This window comes from Cricetulus griseus, chromosome 8, assembly GCF_003668045.3.
Source record: "Cricetulus griseus strain 17A/GY chromosome 8, alternate assembly CriGri-PICRH-1.0, whole genome shotgun sequence".
NCBI lineage: Eukaryota > Metazoa > Chordata > Mammalia > Rodentia > Cricetidae > Cricetulus > Cricetulus griseus.
Genome location: NC_048601.1, coordinates 86,622,435 through 86,645,608, shown reverse-complemented (window position 1 = coordinate 86,645,608; position 23,174 = coordinate 86,622,435). Strand labels below are relative to the sequence as shown.

General features: G+C 48.0%; 1 protein-coding gene across 5 annotated transcripts in view; it reads left to right on the top strand.

Moving 5' to 3' along the window:
• Mturn (maturin, neural progenitor differentiation regulator homolog) overlaps positions 1-22,074 on the top strand; it is a 42,152-nt gene extending 20,078 nt beyond the window's left edge. Inside the window, exons 1-4 of one of the 5 annotated variants that reach the window (XM_027429670.2) lie at positions 1,520-1,768; positions 2,273-2,377; positions 8,752-8,874; positions 17,311-22,074. In XM_027429670.2, coding sequence (XP_027285471.1) covers positions 1,607-1,768; positions 2,273-2,377; positions 8,752-8,874; positions 17,311-17,418 — 498 coding nt within the window. In that variant the 5' untranslated portion in view covers positions 1,520-1,606 and the 3' untranslated portion in view covers positions 17,419-22,074. Of the gene's footprint in view, positions 1-1,519; positions 1,769-2,272; positions 2,378-8,751; positions 8,879-11,159; positions 11,558-17,310 lie in introns of those variants that run through there. The other 4 variants (XM_027429671.2, XM_035448637.1, XM_027429669.2 and 1 more) reach the window with 4 other exon arrangements.
• Positions 22,075-23,174: the final 1,100 nt, after the last annotated feature.

The following is a 23,174-nucleotide window of genomic DNA, read 5'->3' as shown; positions in this document are numbered from 1 at the left end:
CAGGGCATCCCAAGCCTGTAGCATCAGCCAGGGACAAGTCTTGTCTGGAAACTTTGTGAGAAAGTCAACCTAAGCTTAGTCTTGAAGTCTGCTTTCTTACTACTGGTTGTTGGCGAGGATTGTTCTTAGCACCTGTGCTCACCAGGTGCCCACCTCCATCCCTAGTGGATATTCTCCAGGGTGTACCCAAGTACATCGCCTCACCAGGCTCAGAGGATCATCTCTCTCTCTTAAGTGCCTTAAGTGCATCTGCAAAATCCAAGAACAGCACCTAGATTAGTATCTGACAGGATAGTTGATGGGCCATTTAGGTTCTGTGTAGAGTTGTATGTTCCTTGAGGGCAAAACTGTGCGCATGCATCTTTGGTACCCAGCATATACTCCATAGTTGGTCACTGAACTAAATTGGCTTCAAGGAAGACGGGTGAAATCAGGGAAGTGTTTTACAGGGTGAAGATCTAGACATGCTAAGGAAAAGAGAAAGATCCAGACACATGTGTTGTGCAGGATGCCTTTGGGCTGCTCACCGTCTCTTCTTTATCTCAGAGCCTCATGGATACACTGTAGGGATTCTGCTTCAGTTGACTAGGGGGAGCCAAGAGAATGAAATTTCTTGCCCCAGTAATGATCAAAGCAGACAACTGTGGAACACCTCTGGCCTTTCAGGAATAAGAGGTGTATTAATTAGCTGGACTTGGCTAGAATGCCTGCTCACTTAGGTAAAGACCAACCCTTCATGTTTACATCCCCAGCCTAGCAAGGCACACTTTAAAAATAACCATGATGGATGTTTATAGGATGGATGCTGTTTAATGTGTCCTTCCTGGAAGCTGAGTGTCCAGGCGAGGACTCTTGCACCCCCTGTAATCCAAGGTGCTTGTTGGGCAAGCAGCATCCCGAACATTCAACAGGTGTGGCCAATGATCAGGCTGCCTGCTTTCCCAGCAAGTAAGCTGGGCTCAGTGGCTCAGTGGTAGCATGCCTGTATAGGAAAATACGTCCCTGGGTTCAATCTCCAGGAACTCAAACCAAAACCCCAAACCAACCAACAAAACATTTGGGCATTCTAGGTCATACAACATACATTTAAGCCGAATAATAGTGAAGACATTTGTAAAAGCACTGAACTTGATGTACACTTCCCAATCGGTCTGGAAGAAACATTCAGGGTTCCTTGGAGGACAGAATCTTGGTTTCTGTAGATAGCAAAGCTGTTTTCCTAGGCTCTCGCGGCACCAAGCAGTCTGTAGTTCTGCGAGCGACTCTCGCCTTTCGAGCGGATTCCGGGGCAAGCCTACCACACTGGCTCGGCACCAAGGGTCCGGAGCCAGACCCGCCCCACCCTGCCACCACCTGCGGAGACAGGGGCCCCGCCCACACCCTGACGTCACCGGGCTCGGGGCCCCGCCGGGTCGGGCTCCGAGGATTGGCCAGGGCTCGTGACGTCACGAGCCGGGGCGGCCCCGGGCTGGCGGGGCCCCCGGGTGCTTAGGTTCCTTTCTAGGCGGGCGGCGGGGGTGGGGGTGGGGGCGGGGCGGAGGCGGAGCGGGCGGTGTAAACAGACCCGGGAGCGGCGAGCCCCGGAGGAGGCGCGGGCGGCGCCGCCATGGACTTCCAGCAGCTGGCAGATGTCGCGGAGAAGTGGTGTTCCAGCACGCCCTTCGAGCTCATCGCCGCCGAAGAGAGCGAGCGCAGGATGGACTTCTATGCCGACCCGGGCGTATCCTTCTACGTGTTGTGTCCCGACAACGGTTGCGGCGACAGTTTTGTGAGTACCCGGGAAAGGCGAGCTCCGCTGCGCCCGAGCCCCTCCAGTGAGGCCGGGTGGGGCGGGGTGACAGAGGCAGGGCGCCCGGAGCCGCGGAGCCGCCCTCCCGGACCACCCTGTGCCGGACGCGGGGCTCGGAGCATCCCCAGGGAGTCCCTGTGTGGCATCCACCGGGCGGGGCGCATGGCTCCTGCGTCTAGATCCAAGGTCCAGTCCGGGGAGGTGTCCTTTCCCCTCGCGGTCTCAGAAACAACTCTGAAGCCGCCCCGCCCCAGGCTGCGAGTCTCTCGGAAGGACACAAAGCCTCTGTCTACACCCGCAGTGCTAGATCTTTTGAACCCTGTTTGCAGAATTACGCCCTGAAGCTTGAAAATGTATGCGCGTGCACACACGCGCTCGCCCTCGCGCGAGGGGATGGAGGGGGGCGGGGGTCACGCCTATCCCCAGTCCCAGGCTTCCCTAGCTCCTCAATGAACTGCCAGCAAGTGTGTGTCCCTTGTGCAGGTTCTGGCCATCCATGAGGCTGCTGTGGCTCCACCAAGGCATTTCAGCTTTTCCAGAGGAAGAACCCACACACCCCGGCCCAGAAGGACCGGGACAAGAACTATGGTAGCCAAACCGTCGACCCGCATCTCCCCCACTAGGGATCCTGGCCCTGACAGTTTAGGAAGGGGATGCAGAGAGCACGCGGTTGTGATGGGAGGCGTGGAGGCAGGGCGGGGATGGCGCGCCATGGCTTGTTTGTAAGCACTATAAATAATAGTCCCCAAATGTAAGATGGAGGCAGCTGGGAATGAGGGTTATCGTGTGGTCGCTGGCCTGAGGCTGGAGCAGGCGCTGCGGCTGCTTCTGCGGAGGGAGATGGGGCGGTGCATCCACTGGCTTGGCTCATCAGGTGGAGTGACAAAGCTGGACATGGACCCCGCGCCTGGCGCCCCTGACTCATCCTTGGGAAGTTCAGCCTAGGATCCGTGAGACCCTATCTCAAAAAAAAAAAAAAAAAAAAATGCTCCTGGCTTTGGGTGGCACCTAGATTTGAGTTCTGTCCACTTGTCTTCTCTTTAGTTGCCTTTCCACAAAATTAGTTTCCTAGTACCAGTTCCCTGGCGATCGTTTAGGGCACATCTAGCAGTTCAATGCACAACGTGTCCTGCAAATTTTAAGTTCAGAGACCTGATGTTCCCCACTCGCTTTGTTTAAAAGCCTTACCTGGAACTAAGGATGTAGCTTGGTTGGTAGAGTTCTTGTGTAAAGCCCTGGGTGTAAAGCCCCAGCACTGCAAAAGTGGAGGTGGGGTGTGTGGGGTGTAATCCCTACACTTGGAAGGTAGAAACAGAGGGTCGAAATTCAAGTTCTTCTACCTAATAAGTTCCAAGTCAGCCTAGGATCCTGAGACCCTCTTTCAAAAATAATCCCTCACCACAGAACAGTATTCACTGTGATGACTGGTAAACTATTGATTCATGTTCTTAAAATGAGCAAAGTCTTGGCTGACCATCTAGGGGATGAAGAAGAGAGAATGTAATTCCTTGGACACACGAGCACTTTCTCAAAGTTTCTGGGGACCACGATGGACAAGTTGCCAACTACAGGTGTTTTCTTAGCCAGATTGTTCCTTGACTCTTTACCAGGCTGAGTGTGCTAAGTGCTTGCCTCTAATTAAGTGGTATCTCTGCTACTTGAAGATTTTGGTAACAGTAAGAATGTTGTGTAGCATCTCTCCATTTACAACGTTTTAGATCATTGAAAAACTTACAAACACTGATGAAGGCTTGGTCTTTCCTGGGTCAAGGCTATCCAACATACAAATGGCATTGTGGCTGTCAGGACGTTTGGCTAGCTCAGAAGTGATGTAGCAACCCTGCTTCTGCTCAGACATCCAAGCTCCCACTTCTGTCTGTGTGCTTGGAGACAACATTGAACCCCTCTCTGCTGGCTTAAACAGCTGTGACCTCCTGTTACCTCACTTAAAGTGGCAGTCTGTTGTCAGTGCCTGGCAGGGCTACTGGAGAGCACATCTGCTTATGCTCAGTGCTCATATCTGGGAGCCTGTGTTACTGTAATCACTGTAAATGTTACTGCCATCCATACAATACGGCCTGGCCCCATTTCTAAAGACCTCCTAACTTCTCTGCTTCACTTCCGGGGTCCAGATCACGAGAGTTGTGCCAGCATTGTGGGTAAAGCATGTGCAGTCCCCTCTTGTTTCCCTCGGTGACTACAAAGGCACTTGGGGATGAGCCCTCACATGTTTTCTCCCTTATTGAACTATCTCCACCAGCATCTATCTAAAGTATGATCTGGAGCTGGACATGGTGGTGGTAAGCCCAGCACTCAGAAGGTGGGGATGAGGGTGGTGCCCTCAAGCCTTTATATGACCTGTCTCCTGACATTTCTAAGTTCCTACAACACAGGTACTTCATGCCTCAGGGCTAGTGAGACCTGAGGATCCTGCTCTCCACTGCTGGGGTTATAAGTTTTTACATGGGTGCTGGGGTTCTGAACTAGGGTCCTCATGCTTGTACAGCAAGCACTTTACCCACCGAGCCATCTGCTCAGCCTTGAAAGATGACTTCTTATTGGGCCTCACAAATTTTCTATGAGGTAGATTTTATACACATTTTATAGATGAGGAAACTGAGGCTTAGTGTATAAGAGACTCAGATAGCCCTCACTGAAGATTGACCCATGGTAGATACAGAGGTCTAAGGACAGAGATTCTTTTCATTGCTACACCCCTGGGCAGCTTGTTGTTGTTTTCACAGGCCAGCCGCCAATGTAGCCCCTTTCCAAACTGCCCACCATGCTGGGAGTTGTGGTTTTGCAAGTAGCAAGAAGGTCTGTGCCACTCAGGCAGAGGGGGCAGGAACTCAGCAACAGGATGGTGATTCCCTATTCTACCAACTCAGAAGGTCTTGGTGGCTATCAGGCCTGGGAAGGGGAATGTGGGCAGCCATTCAGGTACCAGGTGGACAGAACTGTGTGCATGAGCAACTTTGCAGTTATGTATCCAATTGGCTGCTCCCCTCCCTTGTCCGCTAATTGAGGAGTGTCCTACATTCACTTAGATTAGAAATTACTGGTTATGCTGGGGGGGGGCTGGAGAAATGGCTCAGTGGTTAAGAGCACTGATTGCTCTTCCAGAGGACCTGGGTTCAAATCCCAGCACCCACATAGCTGCTCACAACTGTCTGTAACTCCAAGATCAGACACTACCACTGAGACATACATGTGGGCAAAACACCAATGTACATAAAATAAGAATAAATTAAAAAAAGAATGATAGATGATACCTTTAAAAAAAAGTTACTGATTGTATGGAGGACCCTGTTTACCTAGTAGCTCCACCTTTTCTGAGAGTCCATCAGAAACATATTTGGATCCACATTTTTGTGCAGTTTCATTCCCCCTCAAACCCAAACAAAAATAACAGTCATATTATTAAAGAAGCGATACTCACGGAGGGGCTCTGGGACCAACTCTTGTGTGTATGTCTACATCGTTCTGACTTGTGAGCATGTCTCTTCAATGTATTTAAATGGAACTGCATCGTGATTTTGTGATGGTGTGAAGAAAAAAAAAAACTTCTCTTTCCCTGCTACTTTTGGTTTCCCATCCACAGATAATCATACTATAGCCATTATTACTGTGAGCGCTGTATAAAGACTCATGTGCACAGTGACATTGCCTTATTCATCGGTTATTTCAAGGAAGAACAAAGCCACTTGCATATTCAGCTAATCATAAAGAGGGTAAAGATGGGGTGTGATGAGTGCAAACAATGGGGAACAAGCAGTTATTGATTATCTGCTAAAAGATAGGCAGTTCGCAAGCCGACACCTGTGATCTTCAGACCCCCTCTGGGATGGCTGTGGTCTGTGACTTACATGTGGCTGAGCCAAGGCCCCCCTAATCAGCTTGCACAGAGGCAGCTGAGGGTGTTCGTGCCAAACCTCTGTGGGGTGCTCTCTGCCTTCTGCTGCCCATGTACCACTAGCAAGTCACTTAGCCTTTTGAACCTCAGTTTCTTGCCGATACAATCAATGCTCAACACAATGAGCAGGCTGCCTTAGTTATGGCTAACCATGCTGTTCCCACTGGGTGTGCCACAGGTAGCTTGTGGTTTTTGTGTTCTGCCTGCTCTGAGGACAGACATCGGTTTTAGATTAAGGAACACCAATTAAAACTAGAGCCAGAATCGAGTTCCAGGACAGCTAAGACTGCTACACAGAGAAACCCTGTCTCAAAACCAACACCCACACCACCCCCCCCCCACACACAAAAGAACAAGGATAGCAGATCAGATGGTCCATGGGGAAATTGGTTTTAGGACCTTCCTTAGATGCCCAAATCTGAGGCTGCTCAGAGCTGTTGTGTGAAATGACATATTTACACATACCCTACACACATTTCCCTGTAGTATGCCTTAACTGTCTTAGATTACTCAGGATGCTCAGAACAGTGAGAATGTGAAGTAAGTGTGCATTGTTCTATACTGTTCAAGAATAATGCTAGACAAATGTTGCTTGTTCAGTACAGATGCTGTTTCCCTTCAGATAATTCCCTGGTTAGGTCTCATCCCTGGCTCAGAACCTGTGACTGACTGTAGGAGGCTGGTTACATGACGACGAGAAAGTCACATAGCTCAGGACACAGGTGTTCAGAAAGAGTCAGGGGTGTGCTCTGAACCGTCTTGGCCTCGAGTTCATAGCAGAAAGTCTAGCAGCATGCCCCCAGGACAAGAAGAACTCAGCGGGATTGGGTTACCTTACTGATCTAACGTCACCTTTTGATGACCAGATGTTGTCATCTCTATATAGAAAGTGGAACATGCTCCCTTCCTCTTGAGGGTGACTGCTTGTGCTGCCTTAGCCGGGTGAGGTCAGGCCTGATGTAACAGAAAGAAGAGCCACAGTGTGGTGGTGGCACCACAGATGGCCTGTAATTACACAGTGCTCACATCGGGCGTTTGCTATGGGAGAGGCAGGCCACTCGGGGTGTGGGCTGTGGAGGCCACTTCACTGCAGCTCATGACTGTGGTCAGTATCGGAACTGCTTGAGTTCTCCATGAAAAATACTGAAATGTAGCCCACCTCCAATCAGAAACGCTGGGAGGTAACAAGCTTCCAAGTGACTGTCAACTGCTAAAGCTGGAGAACCCCTGCTCCACTCCACTTCTGGCTTCCTTGGCATCTTCTGCCATCACTGGAGGCCTGCAGCCCACTGTACCCATGGGCTCTAGCACCGACTGTACCCAGGGGCAGCTAGGATTCTTCAGTCTGACACTTCCAGCTGAGCTATTTCTATGGTTGCAGCCAGCTTCTCCAGTTGCTGCTGCAGCTTTTCCCTGGCTAATGTTGTGCTCGGTTATGTGTGCCTGGCTAATGTTGTGCTTGGTTATGTGTGCCTGGCTAATGTTGTGCTCGGTTATGTGTGCCTGGCTAATGTTGTGCTCGGTCATATGTGCCTGGCTAATGTTGTGCTCGGTTATATGTGCCTGAAGTATTTTGCCAGCTGCAGCTGCAGTGGTTGTATCTGGTGGCCCAGGACTCTGGGCTTTAGCCACCCACCCATTTATCTTTGTATGAAAGACCTTCAGACTCTGATGGCAGGCTCTGCCCGCTCACCTGGCTGCTTGCTCTCTCATCACCCCCGGTTTTATGTTTCTTTCCTTTTTATTATTTTTCTTTTGTCCACTCCCCTCCCCCCGCCCCCCTCTCCCCAGCCACACACACACATCAGACTTATTTTTCAGATCAAACTTGTCTTGTATTCCAACCCTGCTAGATACCTTTAGTTTTGGAAAGAAGTAGTTTAAATAAAATGAAATACTTTTTATTTTTAAATACAGTAGATATAAGATGATTAGCAGTTAATAAATGGTGTTGTCATATCCTCACTTAGACCCCAGCTGTGTCAGAGGTCTCCACAGCTCTTCTTGGGCACCCTGCAGTGAGAAAGAAGATGATGAGCTGCGCTCATGGGATGGCAAACAACTTTCTAGGGTGATGCCCTGCTTATGTACATGAATAGAAGCAGGCAGGTAGTGCTACGTGGGCCCCTAGGATCCCTTCTCTAGCTAGGTCTTGTCTCCTACTGCCTAGCCTCTGAGTCTCCTCCAGTCCACCAAGCACCTTCCCTTTCACCAGGCCTTAGCACTGTCTCATTGGTTGACACCCTGAGTCAGACCCCTGGGCTACCCTGTGTTCCTGGCTGGTTGGCTCTGCAGATCTGGGGCTTCTTCAGCTAGACCTCATCAGCCTGTTTCTCTGGCTTATTCTAGATCTTTGACCATTATGGGAAAAACTTTCTTTAGTTTTAAAGACATAATAAGGTGGATTTCCTCGAATAGAGAAACATTTCCTGGCCTCAGTAACAAGAACAAACCTAAATGCAGGCTGCTCTCCACAGGCACTAGGTTGAATTAGTGATGTGTGGGTACGATGCCCACCTAAGGTGCCCTGAAGGATGACTGGCTTCCTGGTGACTCGGTGCCGACTTTGCAATTTCTCATAAGTTTGTTCCATTCTGAAGAAATTTCCCAACACCCCTTTTCAAGGGGCGATCTGCAGAGGGAACACCTTGTTCCAAGTACATGATTACAAACTATGGTTAATTAATTCTTCAGCTGTAGCTGAGGGCAAAGTAAAGGAATTTGAAGGCCAGAGCTCTGATTTCTCCTCCCTCCTCTTTTAAAATGAGCCTCATGCACCCGCTGGAGACGGTGAGCAGGGGTGATGTCTGCCTCCCTGGTCTCTAGTTACTTGGGAGCAGATGGCAGACAGCAGGTGACACAGGGAGCATGAAGCTTGGGGAAGTCCTATGGATTTGACATTTTCTGATCCCTTGCCATGCAGAGAAACGAAGAATGAGTGGATGGGTTTCACTCTGTAACAGAGGCTGACTTTGAATGCGTGATTCTTTAAAACTCTAGGGTAATGACTTGTGTTCTCTGTTTCCTTCTTGCCCTTACGGGGCCGCAGCACGTGTGGAGTGAGAGCGAAGACTGCCTGCCCTTCTTGCAGCTAGCACAGGATTACATCTCTTCCTGCGGCAAGAAGACACTCCATGAAGTCTTGGAAAAAGTCTTCAAGTCCTTCAGATCTGTAGGTGCTGCATGGCTTCTGAAGTCTCCCTGTAACACTCCATAACCACACCATGATAGCGGGGATGGTCGGAAAGGGGACAAGCCCAGGGTGACTATTCTTATGTCTGCTGTTGGCCCTGCAGTATAAAGATAGCAGCCAGTGTGGGGAGGCAAAGATGGGATGTGACATGGCCTTTTGGTGCAGGAATGGTGGCTATTTCCAGCATCACTTGAGTTGAGAAGTACTGACAGGGTGGAAGCAAACAGAGCCTTTCCGAGACAATGAAGTAATCCATTTCTCGCCCACTAGACTCCAAGTCCACCTGGAAATAGTGTGCTTTTTGTTTGTTTGGTTTTCTCATAGTGGTGCTTACATCAGGGACATGACCAGAAATCTAGATAAAGCCCGTCCACATTTGTGCCTGTGGGGATGGGCGGCGTTGGATAATGATTCTTTTCTTGTCTCCGTTCTCAAAAACACTTGCATAAAACTTGCCTCCCCTCTTGGGATTTAGGACTCTATTTCTGTGGCAAGCTGATGGTCTGCTTTCTTAATAGCTGATGACATGTGAAAGTGACTGTTCACCCTAGCTTGGTGGTTCCTTACTTCTGCCTCTCTCCCAAAGCATCATGATATGCCCCGCCCTAGTTTGCTTCCCTGCCCACTGTGAATATATTCCATGAATTCAGTAATATGCTGTGGAATTTGTATATCTACTTCTCTACTAAACATTTCAAGCTTGCTTTCTGGTCCAGGGAGGTCGGTTGCATAACTGCCTTCTGACATCTCAAGGTTAGTAAGCATTTAGCCTCCTGGCTGGCACTTGTGGTATCCAGCAGTTGTGTGTGGCATTGTCTAATTCATGGACAGGAATAAACTGAGGTCCAAGATGACAGTACCTTCCAGAAAGGACTTATGTTGGCCCTGCCAGGACTTGAGAGCCTTGTCAGCCTGTGGCGGCCTTCAGTTCTTGATTTGCAGTTCCCAGACACTCTAGGTGATGAAAAGACAGGCTTCGGATCTTGTGGCTTTAGCTCATCTTTGTTCCAGGAGTGTGGGCCTTTGGGAGACCTCCAAGTTAAAGTGGGGACCCTGCTGTAGTATGTTCCCATAGAGGGCCCTCAGCTTTGATGCCTTCATAGATCTTAGAACAGTTCTAAAAAATACAGTACACTTTCTTGCTTTCCCAGTCAGGTTAGGCCAACCTCTCTGGCTTCCAAGTCTTCACCATACGGAAGAGGCTATTTCCATATGAAATGCTTGAAAATGTGTTAGCTGTTCTCGGTAGAAGGGTTGGTCCTAATTATTCAGTCCACCATTATGAGAAACGGAATTTCAGTGGCTTTCATCACATTCTCTTATTCCAGCCATTCACCTGGTCTTCTATTCTTTTCCTTGCTAATTTTCTAAGCCACTTTAGCTTTAAAGGGCCCTGTGCCCCGCCTTGAGTCTGTTGTCAGCATGTGGTGAATGCCCACCAAGCCATTTGGACCATTTCCTGCTCTGGTCCTAGTATAGGAGTCAGGTGGTGAACCTCAGAGATCAAAAAGAGTTTGTGATTTCCTTGGGGAAGACAAGGTAAGCAGTACAACTCAGTGTGTCCGCAGCAGGTGCCAAGTAGGGAGGAAATAGACCTAGAATGGGGGGGAAGAAGCATTACCCTGAAATTATTGGGAGAGATCTAGGAGTCTTCAGTGAGAAGGATATTTTGGAGTCAGCAATGATCATGAGGAGAGCCAGTGGGGGTGGGGGCTAGGTGTCCAGGCACGAAGACTAGCAGGTTTGAAAGCCTAAGGGCAGGAGATTGCCTGTGTGCCTGATATAGGAGGTATCTATGTGACTACAGGGCTTTGGAGTTGGGGACCTGGGCATAGTGAGAGGGAGTTGAGGAAGACATTGGGTCTCATAGCTGTGGAAGGACTTGGCTTTACCTGTCATGGGGAGCCTAAAGATTTAGAGCAGGATGGCCACGATGATGTCTTGTTTTGAGAGGTTCCCTTTGGCAGACTGGAGTTCTCAGATTGACTGTCACAGCAAGAGCCAGTGCCATCTTCCAGGCAGATGTGAGGCCAGCTCAAAAATAGCAAGAGTGGAACAAAAGCCTTGGATGCCTAGAAAGTAGACCCAGCTGGCCTCCTGCTGGATTGAAGTAGAGTGTGAGAAAATGAGAGAAAGATGGAATCTGAGTTTCCTGGCCATGCAGTGAGTCCTTAGAAATACCCCAGGTAGGATAGACTGCCCTGTCCCTTGCTATGTGACTTCTGGCAGTTTTCTTAACCTATGTGTTCCCATCTTTAAAACAGGGCCAGCTTCTACTTCACTGTCCTATGGATCCATGGACAATGTCCAAAGCAGACTGTCAAAGTCCAGCTGCCCTGAGATAGGGATGTGATCACTGATGCAACTGTCCATCTTTTCACCTCGAGCGGCACCCATTTCTCTCCACTGGAGGAGCATCTGGCCTCATGAAGGAGGATCTCAGGCCTGATACTTTCCTCCTCACTATGAGCATGTCAGATAGCACTGGTGCATGAATGCAAATGACTGTTGCCACCTGTGAGTAGCACTGCTCACGGGTGATGACTTCAGAGACCGCTGGCAAATGTGGACAGTCATTTCCCTCACTTACGAGACTCTCGCTGGCCATCACATGTAGACGTAGATAGTGGGCCAGTGATATCAAATAAAACAGTGACCGTCACTTGTGCCTGTTTTATTTGATGGTGAATGTCAGACTTGATTGCTGGTAATCAGGCAGAGGTGGAGAGGAGAGGTGGTCTTCTAGTGCCAGATTCCCCCCAAGTTACATGAGCATGAAAGATCGCTGCTCTCCCAGTGAGGTGCCTTCCTCCCCTCTCTCCTTCATGGAGGTCAGGTCCTATAGTTGTGCCTGTGGCAGTGGTGAATGCTGTTTGGCGGCTATTGCCATGATGGCCCAGCCTGGCATTACTTCCTGTGGCTCCCATGGCTTCTTCCTCTGAATGGCCCAGCCTTCCTGCTGAGGATGCTGTGTGACACTGTTTCTTTTCTCAAGAAGGGACTCCTAGCAAAAGAACACTCCCTTGAGTCTGGACATGGGCCTGAGGGAGGCTAGTGTTTTTAGGTTGCACCCAGTGATCCAGGGAGCCAGGGATGACTCCACACAAGAAATCATTCATGGCCCAGAGCAGTGCAATTTTTGCTTCTGCTCCCACCATCTGGGTAGTAGGAACCCACTGGTGCTGAGTTTGCCTGAGTGGGACAGAAAGTCTAAGGAAAACATTTCCCATGTGGATAATCATGAATGGCAATAAATATTAGAAATGTAACTTTTCAATATCTTTTATTTTCTGCTCATGTTGTGGACATTCAAACCTTGTCGTTCTTTAGCCAGGCAGTAGTGGTGCACACCAGCAATCCCAGTGTTCAGGAGGCAGAAACAGGCAGATCTCTGAATTTGAAGTCAGCATGGAGCAAATTCCAGAACAGCCAGGCTATACAGAGAAACCCTGTCTCGAAAAACCAAAATCAAAACAAAACAAAACAGCAAAAACAAGACCCTTGTCAGTTTTAAGCAGGACAGTGCCCCCTATAACCGCTTCTGCCACTCTTACCCATTTGACTCCTCCGCAGCGCTCTCTCCATCCTAATATAGAGAAGACTGGTTGAAACTCAGCATGAGTTTTAGGATAAACAATTTCAAATCCCCCAAATGCTTTAGCCAGTCTTGCTGCCCATAGTAGGGCTTCTGGGCCCCCTTAGAGCAAATTAGAAATGTGGGGATCCCTCATTGAGCCAGGATCTGCATTGTTGGTAGTGTTCTTGGTGACTCAGAGACACAGTAAGTGTGGGAAATGCTGATTCTCCCTTGGAAGCAGTGTGCAGGGATGCCTGAAGCTCCAAGGACACACTACACACACCAAAGCCAAAGCTGATCCCGGATGCTCTAGAAGCCACATATGCCTTCTCTCTCAGAATAAAGACACCAACCCAAATTGCCTGATGTGTGCCCTTTCAGGGTGCCACATGCCAGCCACTGCCTCAAGTAATTTGCACCTTTATCCACAGGACCTAAATAGTCCCACGGGTGACCAGGGCCTAAAGAACTTTAATTCTCAAATGTTAGCAACTCTTCCTTTCCAGCAGTGGCCTGTGTGTCCTGATGGACCTAGCAGTCTGTAACTGTGGACTATTCCAAGGGAGTTTTGTGGTCAGCAGGGCCTGGGAATGTTGGTGTGTTCCTGTACACAATGAGCAGAAACTTGTTTGAGTCCCAGGCTGCTGAAAAATAACCATCAAGAATCATTTAGACATACCAGGCCTGTCTGATGGGTTTTGGCTGTTTCCATTTTCTCATAAGAACATGTGGGCACTGTCGCAATAAGGACTCCTGCTCTCTACCATGCTGTTTGTCATCCCACCTCTGATTTAGATCCTCTACCACCCATGGCTGTGACAATGGTGCTGGATTGTTCCCTATCTGTGTGGTGCTTCTGGAACTCCACTCTGGTAGTTTGCCATGCTTGCATGTACTTCAAGGTTGTCATAATACAAATATTAGTTGCATACATTTCCCACTGAGGACACCTTTTGAAAACATGTATTGCCCAGTTAGAAACCATGGAAACTTCCAAGTGCCAGACACAGCATTGGCAGGCATCTCTACAGTAGCCAGCCTGGTGGGGGTAAGTGTGGGAAGACTTCAGGCCAATCACGAGAGTTTGAGTGCTGGCTGTGTCATGTCCTAGGTGACTCTGGATAGGCTCCCAACATCTTTTGGTCTTGAGAACCCCATGTAAAGCTGCTTGAGATAGAAACAGGCATACACAGTTTTCATTCACTCTGAAGTGTGGCAGCCTTGTTTGTCTCATCAGAGTGCAAGGATGGGATGCAGAGGCTGGCAGGGAGTTCTCCTTTCTTCCTGCTCCCGGAGTGCTCACTCACAGCAAGGACCTCCTAGAGCCAGCTCAGCAGGAAAGAGGCAGGAGGAGGCTGGAGACAGGCTACTTGGGCAGTGGGAACTCCCTAGACAGCCCAACAAGATACATATCTGTAAGGCTGGACAGTGGGCAGACTGGCTGTTTACTTTTGCCTCTGAGCTTGAGTCGCTCTGAGTTTCAGTCAATGCCGAACTTATTGCTGTACAGAGAAGGGTGCATGCCAAAGGTCAAGTGCCATCCTCCAGCCTCTCTGTGTGTTTGTAGAATCTGTACCAAGGAACCTTGGAAGTCCGTTGCCACTACGAATGGTGTCTTTACTTCCCCATTCTGGAACTGCAAGGGCTGACCAGCCCCATGTAGTGGGAAGATGCTTCCTGTCCCCAGGAAAGGGCCTCCCTTCAGGCTGGCTCTCTAAAGCTAGAACCGTGTGCTTTGATATCATGTGGAAGAGTAAGGGAGGGAGCTGAGCAGGGGAGAGGTGTAGTTTGTGCCAATCAGCCTGCCGGATCTACTTCAGCAAGGCATGCTGAGTCCATGAGGCCATTGAGAGCTACTTGTGGCTTGGGTTAGGGTGAATAACCAAGTGTCCTGTGAGGAAGAATCATGGTAGATACATGTATGTACAAACATGGCTCGGCTGTGCCATTCTTACCCAGGAATGTCATGGCTAACCACAGTTTCCCACTGAGCCTCAGAGTCCTCTGAACCCAGAACTCCAAGTGACCATGTGCCACCTCAGATTCATTAAGTGGGATGGACAGATGCATTGGCTGTTTTGCAGTTAGGGACATCCCGCTCTTCGGCGGTCTTGTGTCTCTTGTTCTGCTGTTGAGCTGATGTTCAAGCTCTGAGTTCAGCAATGCTGCTGTGCCAGATATGGCAGCATTCCTCTCCCTTGACACTTCCACTTTGCCTTGTCATCAGCAGCTCTCCAAATAAAAACTGGCCGCCAGCATAGCGACCATCTGCTTCCACTGTGACTAGCCATCTTCTCTCTCTGGAGGCAGTTTTATCCTGTATTTCATTAGAGTGTGAGAAGGAGACAGTGGTGACACAAGGGAGCTTCTCTTTTCTTCTGAGGACACATGAGATCCATGTGCCAGGGCTGGACAACCTCTCCCTGCCCTTTCCTTCAAGTGAGCAGTAACTCTCTGCGACATCAGCAGCCGTGAGCTCTTCAGGGTCAGCACGTATCTGCAGTAGGCTGTGGCCATCTTGACCTGTGACCAGTAATGCTTCACATATGTTTTTGCTCTGCTTTCCTGGGGCTCTGAAACTGTGAGAGCTCTAGAGTATAAGCATTGTCTCAGTTGGGACTTCGTGCTTGCTGGTCCTCTATTTGAGCCACAGGGAGAGTGGAGGTGAAGGACCCCCAGAGGCTCAGGCCCTAGGATCTCAGCCCAGGACCACGGTCACCCCAATCACCAGGTGGAGTCGAAAGCTTGATGCAAACTGCACGAGGCTTTATTGCAGTTGTTTAACAAGCTAACCCCATATTAGCTTGGGCCTTTCATCCACCCACATGGCTAGGAAAGACAACGCAAAGCCACAGCATAGAGATCTTATAGGGCAGCGTAAGGGGAGTGTCTTGGGGTACGCACAGGCTCAGGATTGGTGTGCCTCCAAAATGGGGAGCTGTTCCCTTCAGAGGAAGGGTGGAAGGGCAACGGAGAAGCCACATGAGGAACGAGAAGGCCTACCTTAGATGTCTTAATGCAGCTGAAGTGTAGGTCACTGGGGCCACTTAGTTAAGAGGTCTGAAGGTGACAAGTCCTGGGTCTCTGTGTGGAAAGTCTTTGGCCACTCTACTCAGTCCTCAAGTGCAAAAGCCCAGGAGCACTAGAGCATGGCTTTCTGCCAGCACACAAGAATTTGGTTCACACTGATCACGACTGATTAGTACTGTCCAGTTTCTAAGGCTGGAGAGATGACTCAGCAGTTAAGAGTGCTTTTCTTCCAAAGGACCTGAGTTTGATCCCCAGCGCTCACACTGGGCAGCTTACTGCCTATGGAGCGCCACAGGATCCGACACCTCTAATGGTCAGGGCCACAGGATCCGACACCTCTAATGGTCAGGGGCACCAGCACTCACTTGCAGATAACCCCAACACATACATGCACACATGTGCATAGTTAAAAATATTTATCTTGAATTTGTAGTGTTTCCCTGATCATAGAATATTTGTGGAATATAATAGATGAAAAGGAAACTGGAAAAACGGTCTAGAGCATTTGTTGCTCTTTCAAGGGACCCATTTTGATTCGTGGAACTCACACAATAGTTCACAACCATCCTTAACTCCATTTCAGGGAGTCTGGTCCGATGCTTTATTCTGATGTCTGTGGGCACTGCGTACTCATAGTGTACATACATACTGGCAAAATATTCATATTCATAAAATAAAGGTAAAAACATTTTTTAAAGATGAAATGGAAAAAAGTTGTCTGCAATCCCAGTTTTATAGAAATTCTTTACACACGCGCGCGCGCACACACACACACACACACACACACACACACACACACACACACACACACACGTGCGCACACATGCTGGAGGACCAGTGAGATGGCTTTAGTGGGTTGCAGCACTTGCGGCCAAGTTGGAGGACCTAAGTTCCATATCTAGTCTTTGCATGGAGGAAGGAGAGAACCAGCTCTTGCAAATTGTCCTGTGACCAGACACATGCTGTGACATGCAAACACAAAAAATAAATGTAAAATATTAAAGAAAACTCAATGTAAGTATATTTAATTGCAGTCTTTTTTCCTGTGCATCCATATGAATTTTAAGAAAATCTGTATCATAATAAATCTGTAATTTTATCATGTTTTTTATATTAGTGTGCCTCATATCATTAATTTAAAATTCAATTTAAGTATATGTAAGATTCTATCTTACCACCTTGCTATAGAGTGTAACCCTTTGCTACTAAACATCCTAGTTGTCTTAGCATTTTTAATCTATGTGCTACTCTTTTTTAAAAAATATTTTTTATTTAGTTATTTATTATGTATACAGTGTTCTGTCTGCATGTATGCCTGCAGGCCAGAAGAGGGCACCAGATCTCATTACAAATGGTTGTGAGCCAGCATGTGGTTGCTGGGAATTGAACTCAGGACTCCTGGAAGAGCAGTCAGTGCTCTTAACCTCTGAGCTATAAATAACACCGTGTGTTTGTGGGAGAAAATGAAGCAGATGATTGGCTTGGGACATTTGGGAGGCACATCAGCACTGCTCGTGGTGTGACTCACCAGCACTCCAGCTGCACCTAGTACAGGTGTGGTTTGTGGGCCTGTCTGTGCTTTGACATTTAAGAGAGAGCTTCTCGGAGGTAGCCAGTGACATTGATAACCCACAAAGACTTGATGTGTCTTCTACGATATTTGTAAAGGCTGCGGTGGGGGAGTTGAGCTCAGGGATGCACTGTCTGTGTTCAGCAGTTGAATTTGGGTGCAGTGTCTTTGGTCTTCTCCCTGAAGTCTGGGCAATGCTTACAGCTGTTGCTTTTCTTGTCCAATTCTTTCTCTGTAGCTGCTGGGGCTCCCAGATGCAGATGACGACGCATTTGAAGAGTACAGTGCAGATGTGGAGGAGGAGCCAGAGGCGGACCACCCCCAAATGGGGGTCAGTCAGCAATAAACTCCTAGGTCACCTCCCAGAAGGGGATGAAGCCCTATGCTGCCCATGGGGTCCTGTGCTCCTGAGGTAGCCTTTTGTATTAGCTCTTCAAAACAGGACACCGGGCTCCTGACATCCAACTGAAAATGAAATACCTTTTAAATGACCACACAATGTCTGTGATGAGCTTTGCTCAGAAGTGATCACAATTTCTGCCCCACTTTGGCGGGGTTTCTATGGCGATGTCTTGGTAGCCTTTGCCACTTTGAAGTTAGAGTCCATGTTGTGGCTGCCTCTTCCCTCTTGAGTTTATGTTGGAGAATTAATGTTTGCTGATTGGAATGTAGAGAACGCTGAATGTATTAGGGATGTGTTTTGAGTCCTCCCAGGTGACCTTGCTGAGGAAAAGCATGACCAAGGAGAAATGCAGCCTGCACTTTTCATGTACCTTTTAAGTGTCCATAAGTGAAAGGTTTTGCTTAGAAGGCATGAGTTTTAATATCTAGTCGTGAAATGCATGTGTGCAAATGCAGAGGGTGAGGGTGGCTGAGGCTCCTTGGAGACTTGCTGCTGCTGAATTGGTTCCCTGGGCATGTGGCAGCCAGCTGCTGGTTAGTGTAAATGTTTCGTGGTTGTTCGATCATTTTAAAACATGCTGATTCCAAAGCCACTTTTAAATTCTAATAGTGGAAAGTATAGATGGGGTGAAAGATATAAATTATTGATTCCTTTGAGCTGTTTCTAAACCTGCATATGAAGTGAAGCCTTTGCCCTCTTTCTTTAGGAGGAGACGGTAACTCGTTAAATCATGAAAACAACTAGAATCCAAGCAAGTGTCCCTTAGTTAGGCTTTGAAGCCACTGATGAAATCTAATAGGAAAATAACCCAGGATAAAAAAAATAATATAATGAAATCCTGTACTTTTCTAATCTTTTATTCTGTAGAGAATGCCAAGAAAAGTCTCCCGCTGAGTTAATTTATTAAAAATTATAATTAAATACTCCAGGGAACCTACTTGCAGTGAAATTTTAAAGTGACATGGAAGTGGGAATCTTAGAGGATTGCTTGGTTAAAAAGAGGACGTTTTTAATGATCAGGACACACAGACAACTCCCAGAAGTAACTGCTGTCATTATTTAGCCAATAAATACCAGGACATTCTCTAATGCCACTGTAAGACCCTTGTGTGTCTCGGGTTCTCATAACTTAGGATACAAGAGCTCCCTTACAGCACTTGATTCTTCCAATCATCCCGTTTGGGAATGTTTTACACACACACACACACACACACACACACACACGGTGCCATCGGTATTTTAAGTTAAAAACAAACCAAACCCACAGTAGCAGAAGCTTGTGTTTGTGGCAGCCGTCTGGGCATTTTCTGTTGAATGCAGTGGTACTGTGAAGAGTCCCACTGCTCTTGGTGCACAGCAGAGTTCAGTTCCTGGGTGATGTCGCATCGTGGTTTTGTATCTGTGTTTTTATTTTCTGGAAACTTAATGGTTAATCTCAAGCCGAGTTACTTCCCTTGAAGTTGCCCATTAGCTAAGTCAGACTTAGTGCTCCTTCTAGGGTATGAGGTCCAGTCCTGCCTGTGCTTCCCAGGCCCTGTCTGCTCACAACCTGGAGACTGAGCTCTCTGTCTTGTAGATATGGTCCAGAGCAGGTAACTTCCTTTTAAACATGATAGGCCACACAAATAAATGGCTTTTGTAGGTTACAAAGTTTGCTCAATTATGAGGTAACCAGGAATTTTATACAGAGGCTTCAAATCTAAATTTACATGTGTTTGAACATTAATATAAGATGGATTTTTATCAAAACATTTAAACTTTGACCAAATATACTTGGTATTCTCATATTGGTATTCTCTATTTCTACAAGTTAAGACCCCTGGTGGTGCAGTGGGCTGCTGGAAACTCTGGTCTTTCTTCTGCCCAGGGGTCAGGAAGAAAGACCATCCCTGGATGTGGCTGATTTCCATGACAAAACCCCCAGGCATCAGCAAATCCACTGTCCTTGCAAACTTCCTTCTCTCTGCTGTCACGTGTGTATCCCTTCCAGTGTGCACTGTGTGTGCAAGCATGCACACACCCACTCCTACCCATTCTGTTGACTCTCATATCACAGTTGGGGTTGAAGGCAGATAGCCTGTGGTTAGTTATGCAGACAGCTCCTCAGTGAGACCCTCCCCTAGCCTACAGAGGCATTCCAGTGGCAGCCATAGGGTGAGAGGAGGAGAGACTCTTCCTTCTAGTTTTGACTCAGCCAGCGACTGCACCACATGGATAAGTCATGAAACTTTTCTATGTGACAGGGAGGGGCACTTGCTCTTGTAGCTCTAGAAACCATCCTGATGCGGCTGCCGTAGGAAGTGTGTGAGCAAAAGAGCAGCAGTTGAGGACAGTGAGGGACATGGGAAGAAAATAATTTGGACTTTGGCCAAAGATGATGTCCTTAAGATGTTGGCCGTGCCACTACCTTAGAATATGGTGGCCGCGGGTGTCCAGATCCCTGGAGCCTGGTGTCGGCTCCGTCCCAGGCAACCTGATGAAATTCTGTTGCTTTGAGAAGTGGGTAACCAGAAGCCCCTGAAGATGGTTTGTCTCTGCTGAACCTGCTCTGCCAGCGGTGGGCAAAATTGCTTTTTGGTCCTGTCCCCATCCCCCCACTGAAGACTTTGGAAGTGGTTGGCAGTTAGCACAAGAGGGGAACTTGGCATGAAGAATAGCTGGCCATGAACGGGTGGTGAGCACTTTGCGTGTCCCATCACTCTGGAAGACAAAATGACAGTGGAAAACTTGGTAGGTAGTGAACAGAGTGAGGAGAAACATGGGGGGGGGCTGATTGCTTGCTGATCAATATGACCAGCTGTGAAATCTGAATTATGCCATGGCAACAATACCAAGCCTGATCCTAGCCCTGAGTGACCCACGGAGACATTTTTCTCCTATCTGATTACCCTGCCCAGGGATAGCACCGAGCAGGTTTCAGGGATCCAAGTACAGAGCCAGGGAGGGTAGTGAAGCCCCAGGCAGTGCCTGGCATCACTTGGGTTCAGTCCCACGGAATTTGTGACTCCTAGGCCCACTGCAGCACAGGGTACATTTTGTGTTTCCATGACCAGAGCACAAAACGTCTGCCACATGATGAGATTGTCCTTGCTCGCTGGCACCAGTAAAACTGAAGTACACTGGGAGCGACACCATTGTTCAGTACAGACAGAAACTTCTCTAGCACAGTGCATGTTGAATGTTGTTTCGGTTTCTCAGAGCACAAAGAGTGTGTTCCAGGGTGTTGTAATCCCAGAGCGGAATTTTTAGTTATTGCATGTTAAAACTCACCAGTTGGGAAACAGTTTAAACAAATCCTGTTTTCTACAGTGAGAGGAATGGAGAAACGGACAATGTGGTTTGGGAGGAGATGAACAGGACTGTGAGAGAGTTAGGTCTCAGTCCGTCTGGGTTGTAAACAAGGCACAAAGCCCACACTTACCTCCCGGGGTACAGGACAACTTGTTTTCTTGGCTGTCTCTAGAGGACTGCTTTCCTCAGAGCCTGGATGTTTCCAGGGTGTTGATGATGGCTCTGTGACTTTCACAATGCCCCCTGCCAAGCCAAAGGCAAGGCAGGTGTGCTGTACACCTGGTGGAATTCCTTCCCTTAGAAGTAAAATCAGCTGCTAGCCTGAGAAGCATGCCTCCCAGAGTGCTGGCACCAGAGCGGCTGCCATGGCAGCTGGAAGAACGTGAGCCATACCTGTCCTCTCCTCCACTGTTGCTTCAGTGGTTAGTTCCTATACTAAGCCTTGAGGGAGATGTCATGCATGACTTGTTGCATCATTTACAGATGTGCATAAAATCGTTTTTGCATTAGAAACTCCTCTTTCATACAAATTCAGTTAACCTTGGTTTAAAATGGTAACTGGTGTGACTTGAGAAGCCGAGGTCTTTTAGGCTTCATACGGAGTAGGTGTAAAACTTGCCAGAATGCTGGTAGTCTGTGGTCTGTATCAATGGCCATGAACAATTCATGTTAGAAACCGCATTTGCCACACTGCAATGCTGAATAGTTCCAAGCAGCTTAAAGTGTGTACTAAGCTACATACATAGGAATTAACATTCATTTCGATTAGGACTGTTCAATTTGTTCAGCATTAGGGAGAAAGTTGGCCGTGTGCTCTTCATAAACCTTTCCCTGGGCTTCTTTCATTTTTGTTTCTTGAGATTCTGTTTTAGCAGGTACCTTCTGAACTGGCCAGGACCAATGCTCTATACAAGTGACAGCTTTTCTAAAAGGCGCTAAAATAAATATTCAGTGCTGGGCAAGTCCAACCCAGCTGCAATCCAGTGCTAATTTGTGTACAAGAAAGATTGCAGCCATCTCCAGAGAAGCAAATCGGAAGAAATGAAAGCAAGGGCCCTTGTTCGGTTTTTGGTTTTTCGGGTCGGGAGTTTTTTCTGTGTCATGCCTGTGCTTCTTTGAGTTCACATTTCCTTTCAGAGAGCTCTCTTGTAAATGACAAACTGTCCTTTCTTAGATGCTTCAGACAGAACTGTGTAAATTCTCTCTGCACCCTGTCCCATCTGCTCCCTCCTCCCTCCCGTGAGAGCAAGGACCACATCCAAGGATGTAATTACCATAAGCTTGCTATTAAAGAGCCCTTCAGCCCTAGTGGTATTTGCCTTGGTTTTTGTTTTGTTTTGTTTTGTTTTTAACTCTTTCCACAGATTTTGGTTACAGAATACTATATGTGACTTATAAATGTATAACAAAGACCATGGATACCGGTGGGGGTGGGCAGTTACATCAAAGGTGTGGATTCACGAGTTTGGGAGCATACATCTAACTTACGCTCTGGCTGGTGTTCAGCAATTTTTCATCAGAATTCCTTTTTGCAAACCTGGTTAGGAATCCTTTGTGGCACAATTAGAAATATGTGTCCTGCGACAGTTCAATAAGGACATGAAGACATTTCCTCCACACCTTTGTTCCCAATTGCTGTTATTCATTAGATAAAGGCATTTCAGTAGGAGCTCTGAAAGTTGTCAAGTTTCATTCTTTAGTTAAAGATCAAGTTTTTTCCTCTGAATAAGGGGGGTCACTAAACTTGGGAGTGACTTAGCAAGCCCAGCTTGTGGCTGTGTGTGTGTGTTTATAATGTCACTGAGAGTCGGTCCTTGGCTTTGGCCAGAGATTCCAAGTCCAGAGCAAGGCTGTGCGTGAGCATTCTAAACCTCTCCAGTAAGCCTGGCTGCAGAAGGGCCGTGTAGACAGATTTTTATCATGGGAAAATTCCTGTTTCTCTGACTTGCTCACACAGGCTCCCTTGGCCCCTTCATACGCAGGGACAGATACTAGCATTACTCACCTCTCCTCTCATTGCAGTTAATCTCTGAAATCATTTGGCAGGTGGAAGGTTCTGGCCCAGACAGGTCCCTGACAGTCTTTGTGGCACTACTCACACCCCCATCCCCTTGGTTTCTCATGGGTTAGAGTAAGAATGGTGACCTCATCTTGGATTTCCTTGAGGGAGGATGGGTAGAGCACCTGGCCCTGCTGTAGAGGAAGTAGTGCCACAAGGTCCCATAAAGCCACAGTGGCTACCTGCACTGCTATGCTTTTCTCTGATTTACCCCACCTTTCCTAGGATCCCCTTTTCCAAGTGAAGAGCCACAGCTAGGTATCAGCCCAAATGCCACTGCTCGAAGGTGCCACATCCTGCCCTGCCACACATCCCTTTTCTTTTAGGAGATCTCAGGACCAAACTACAA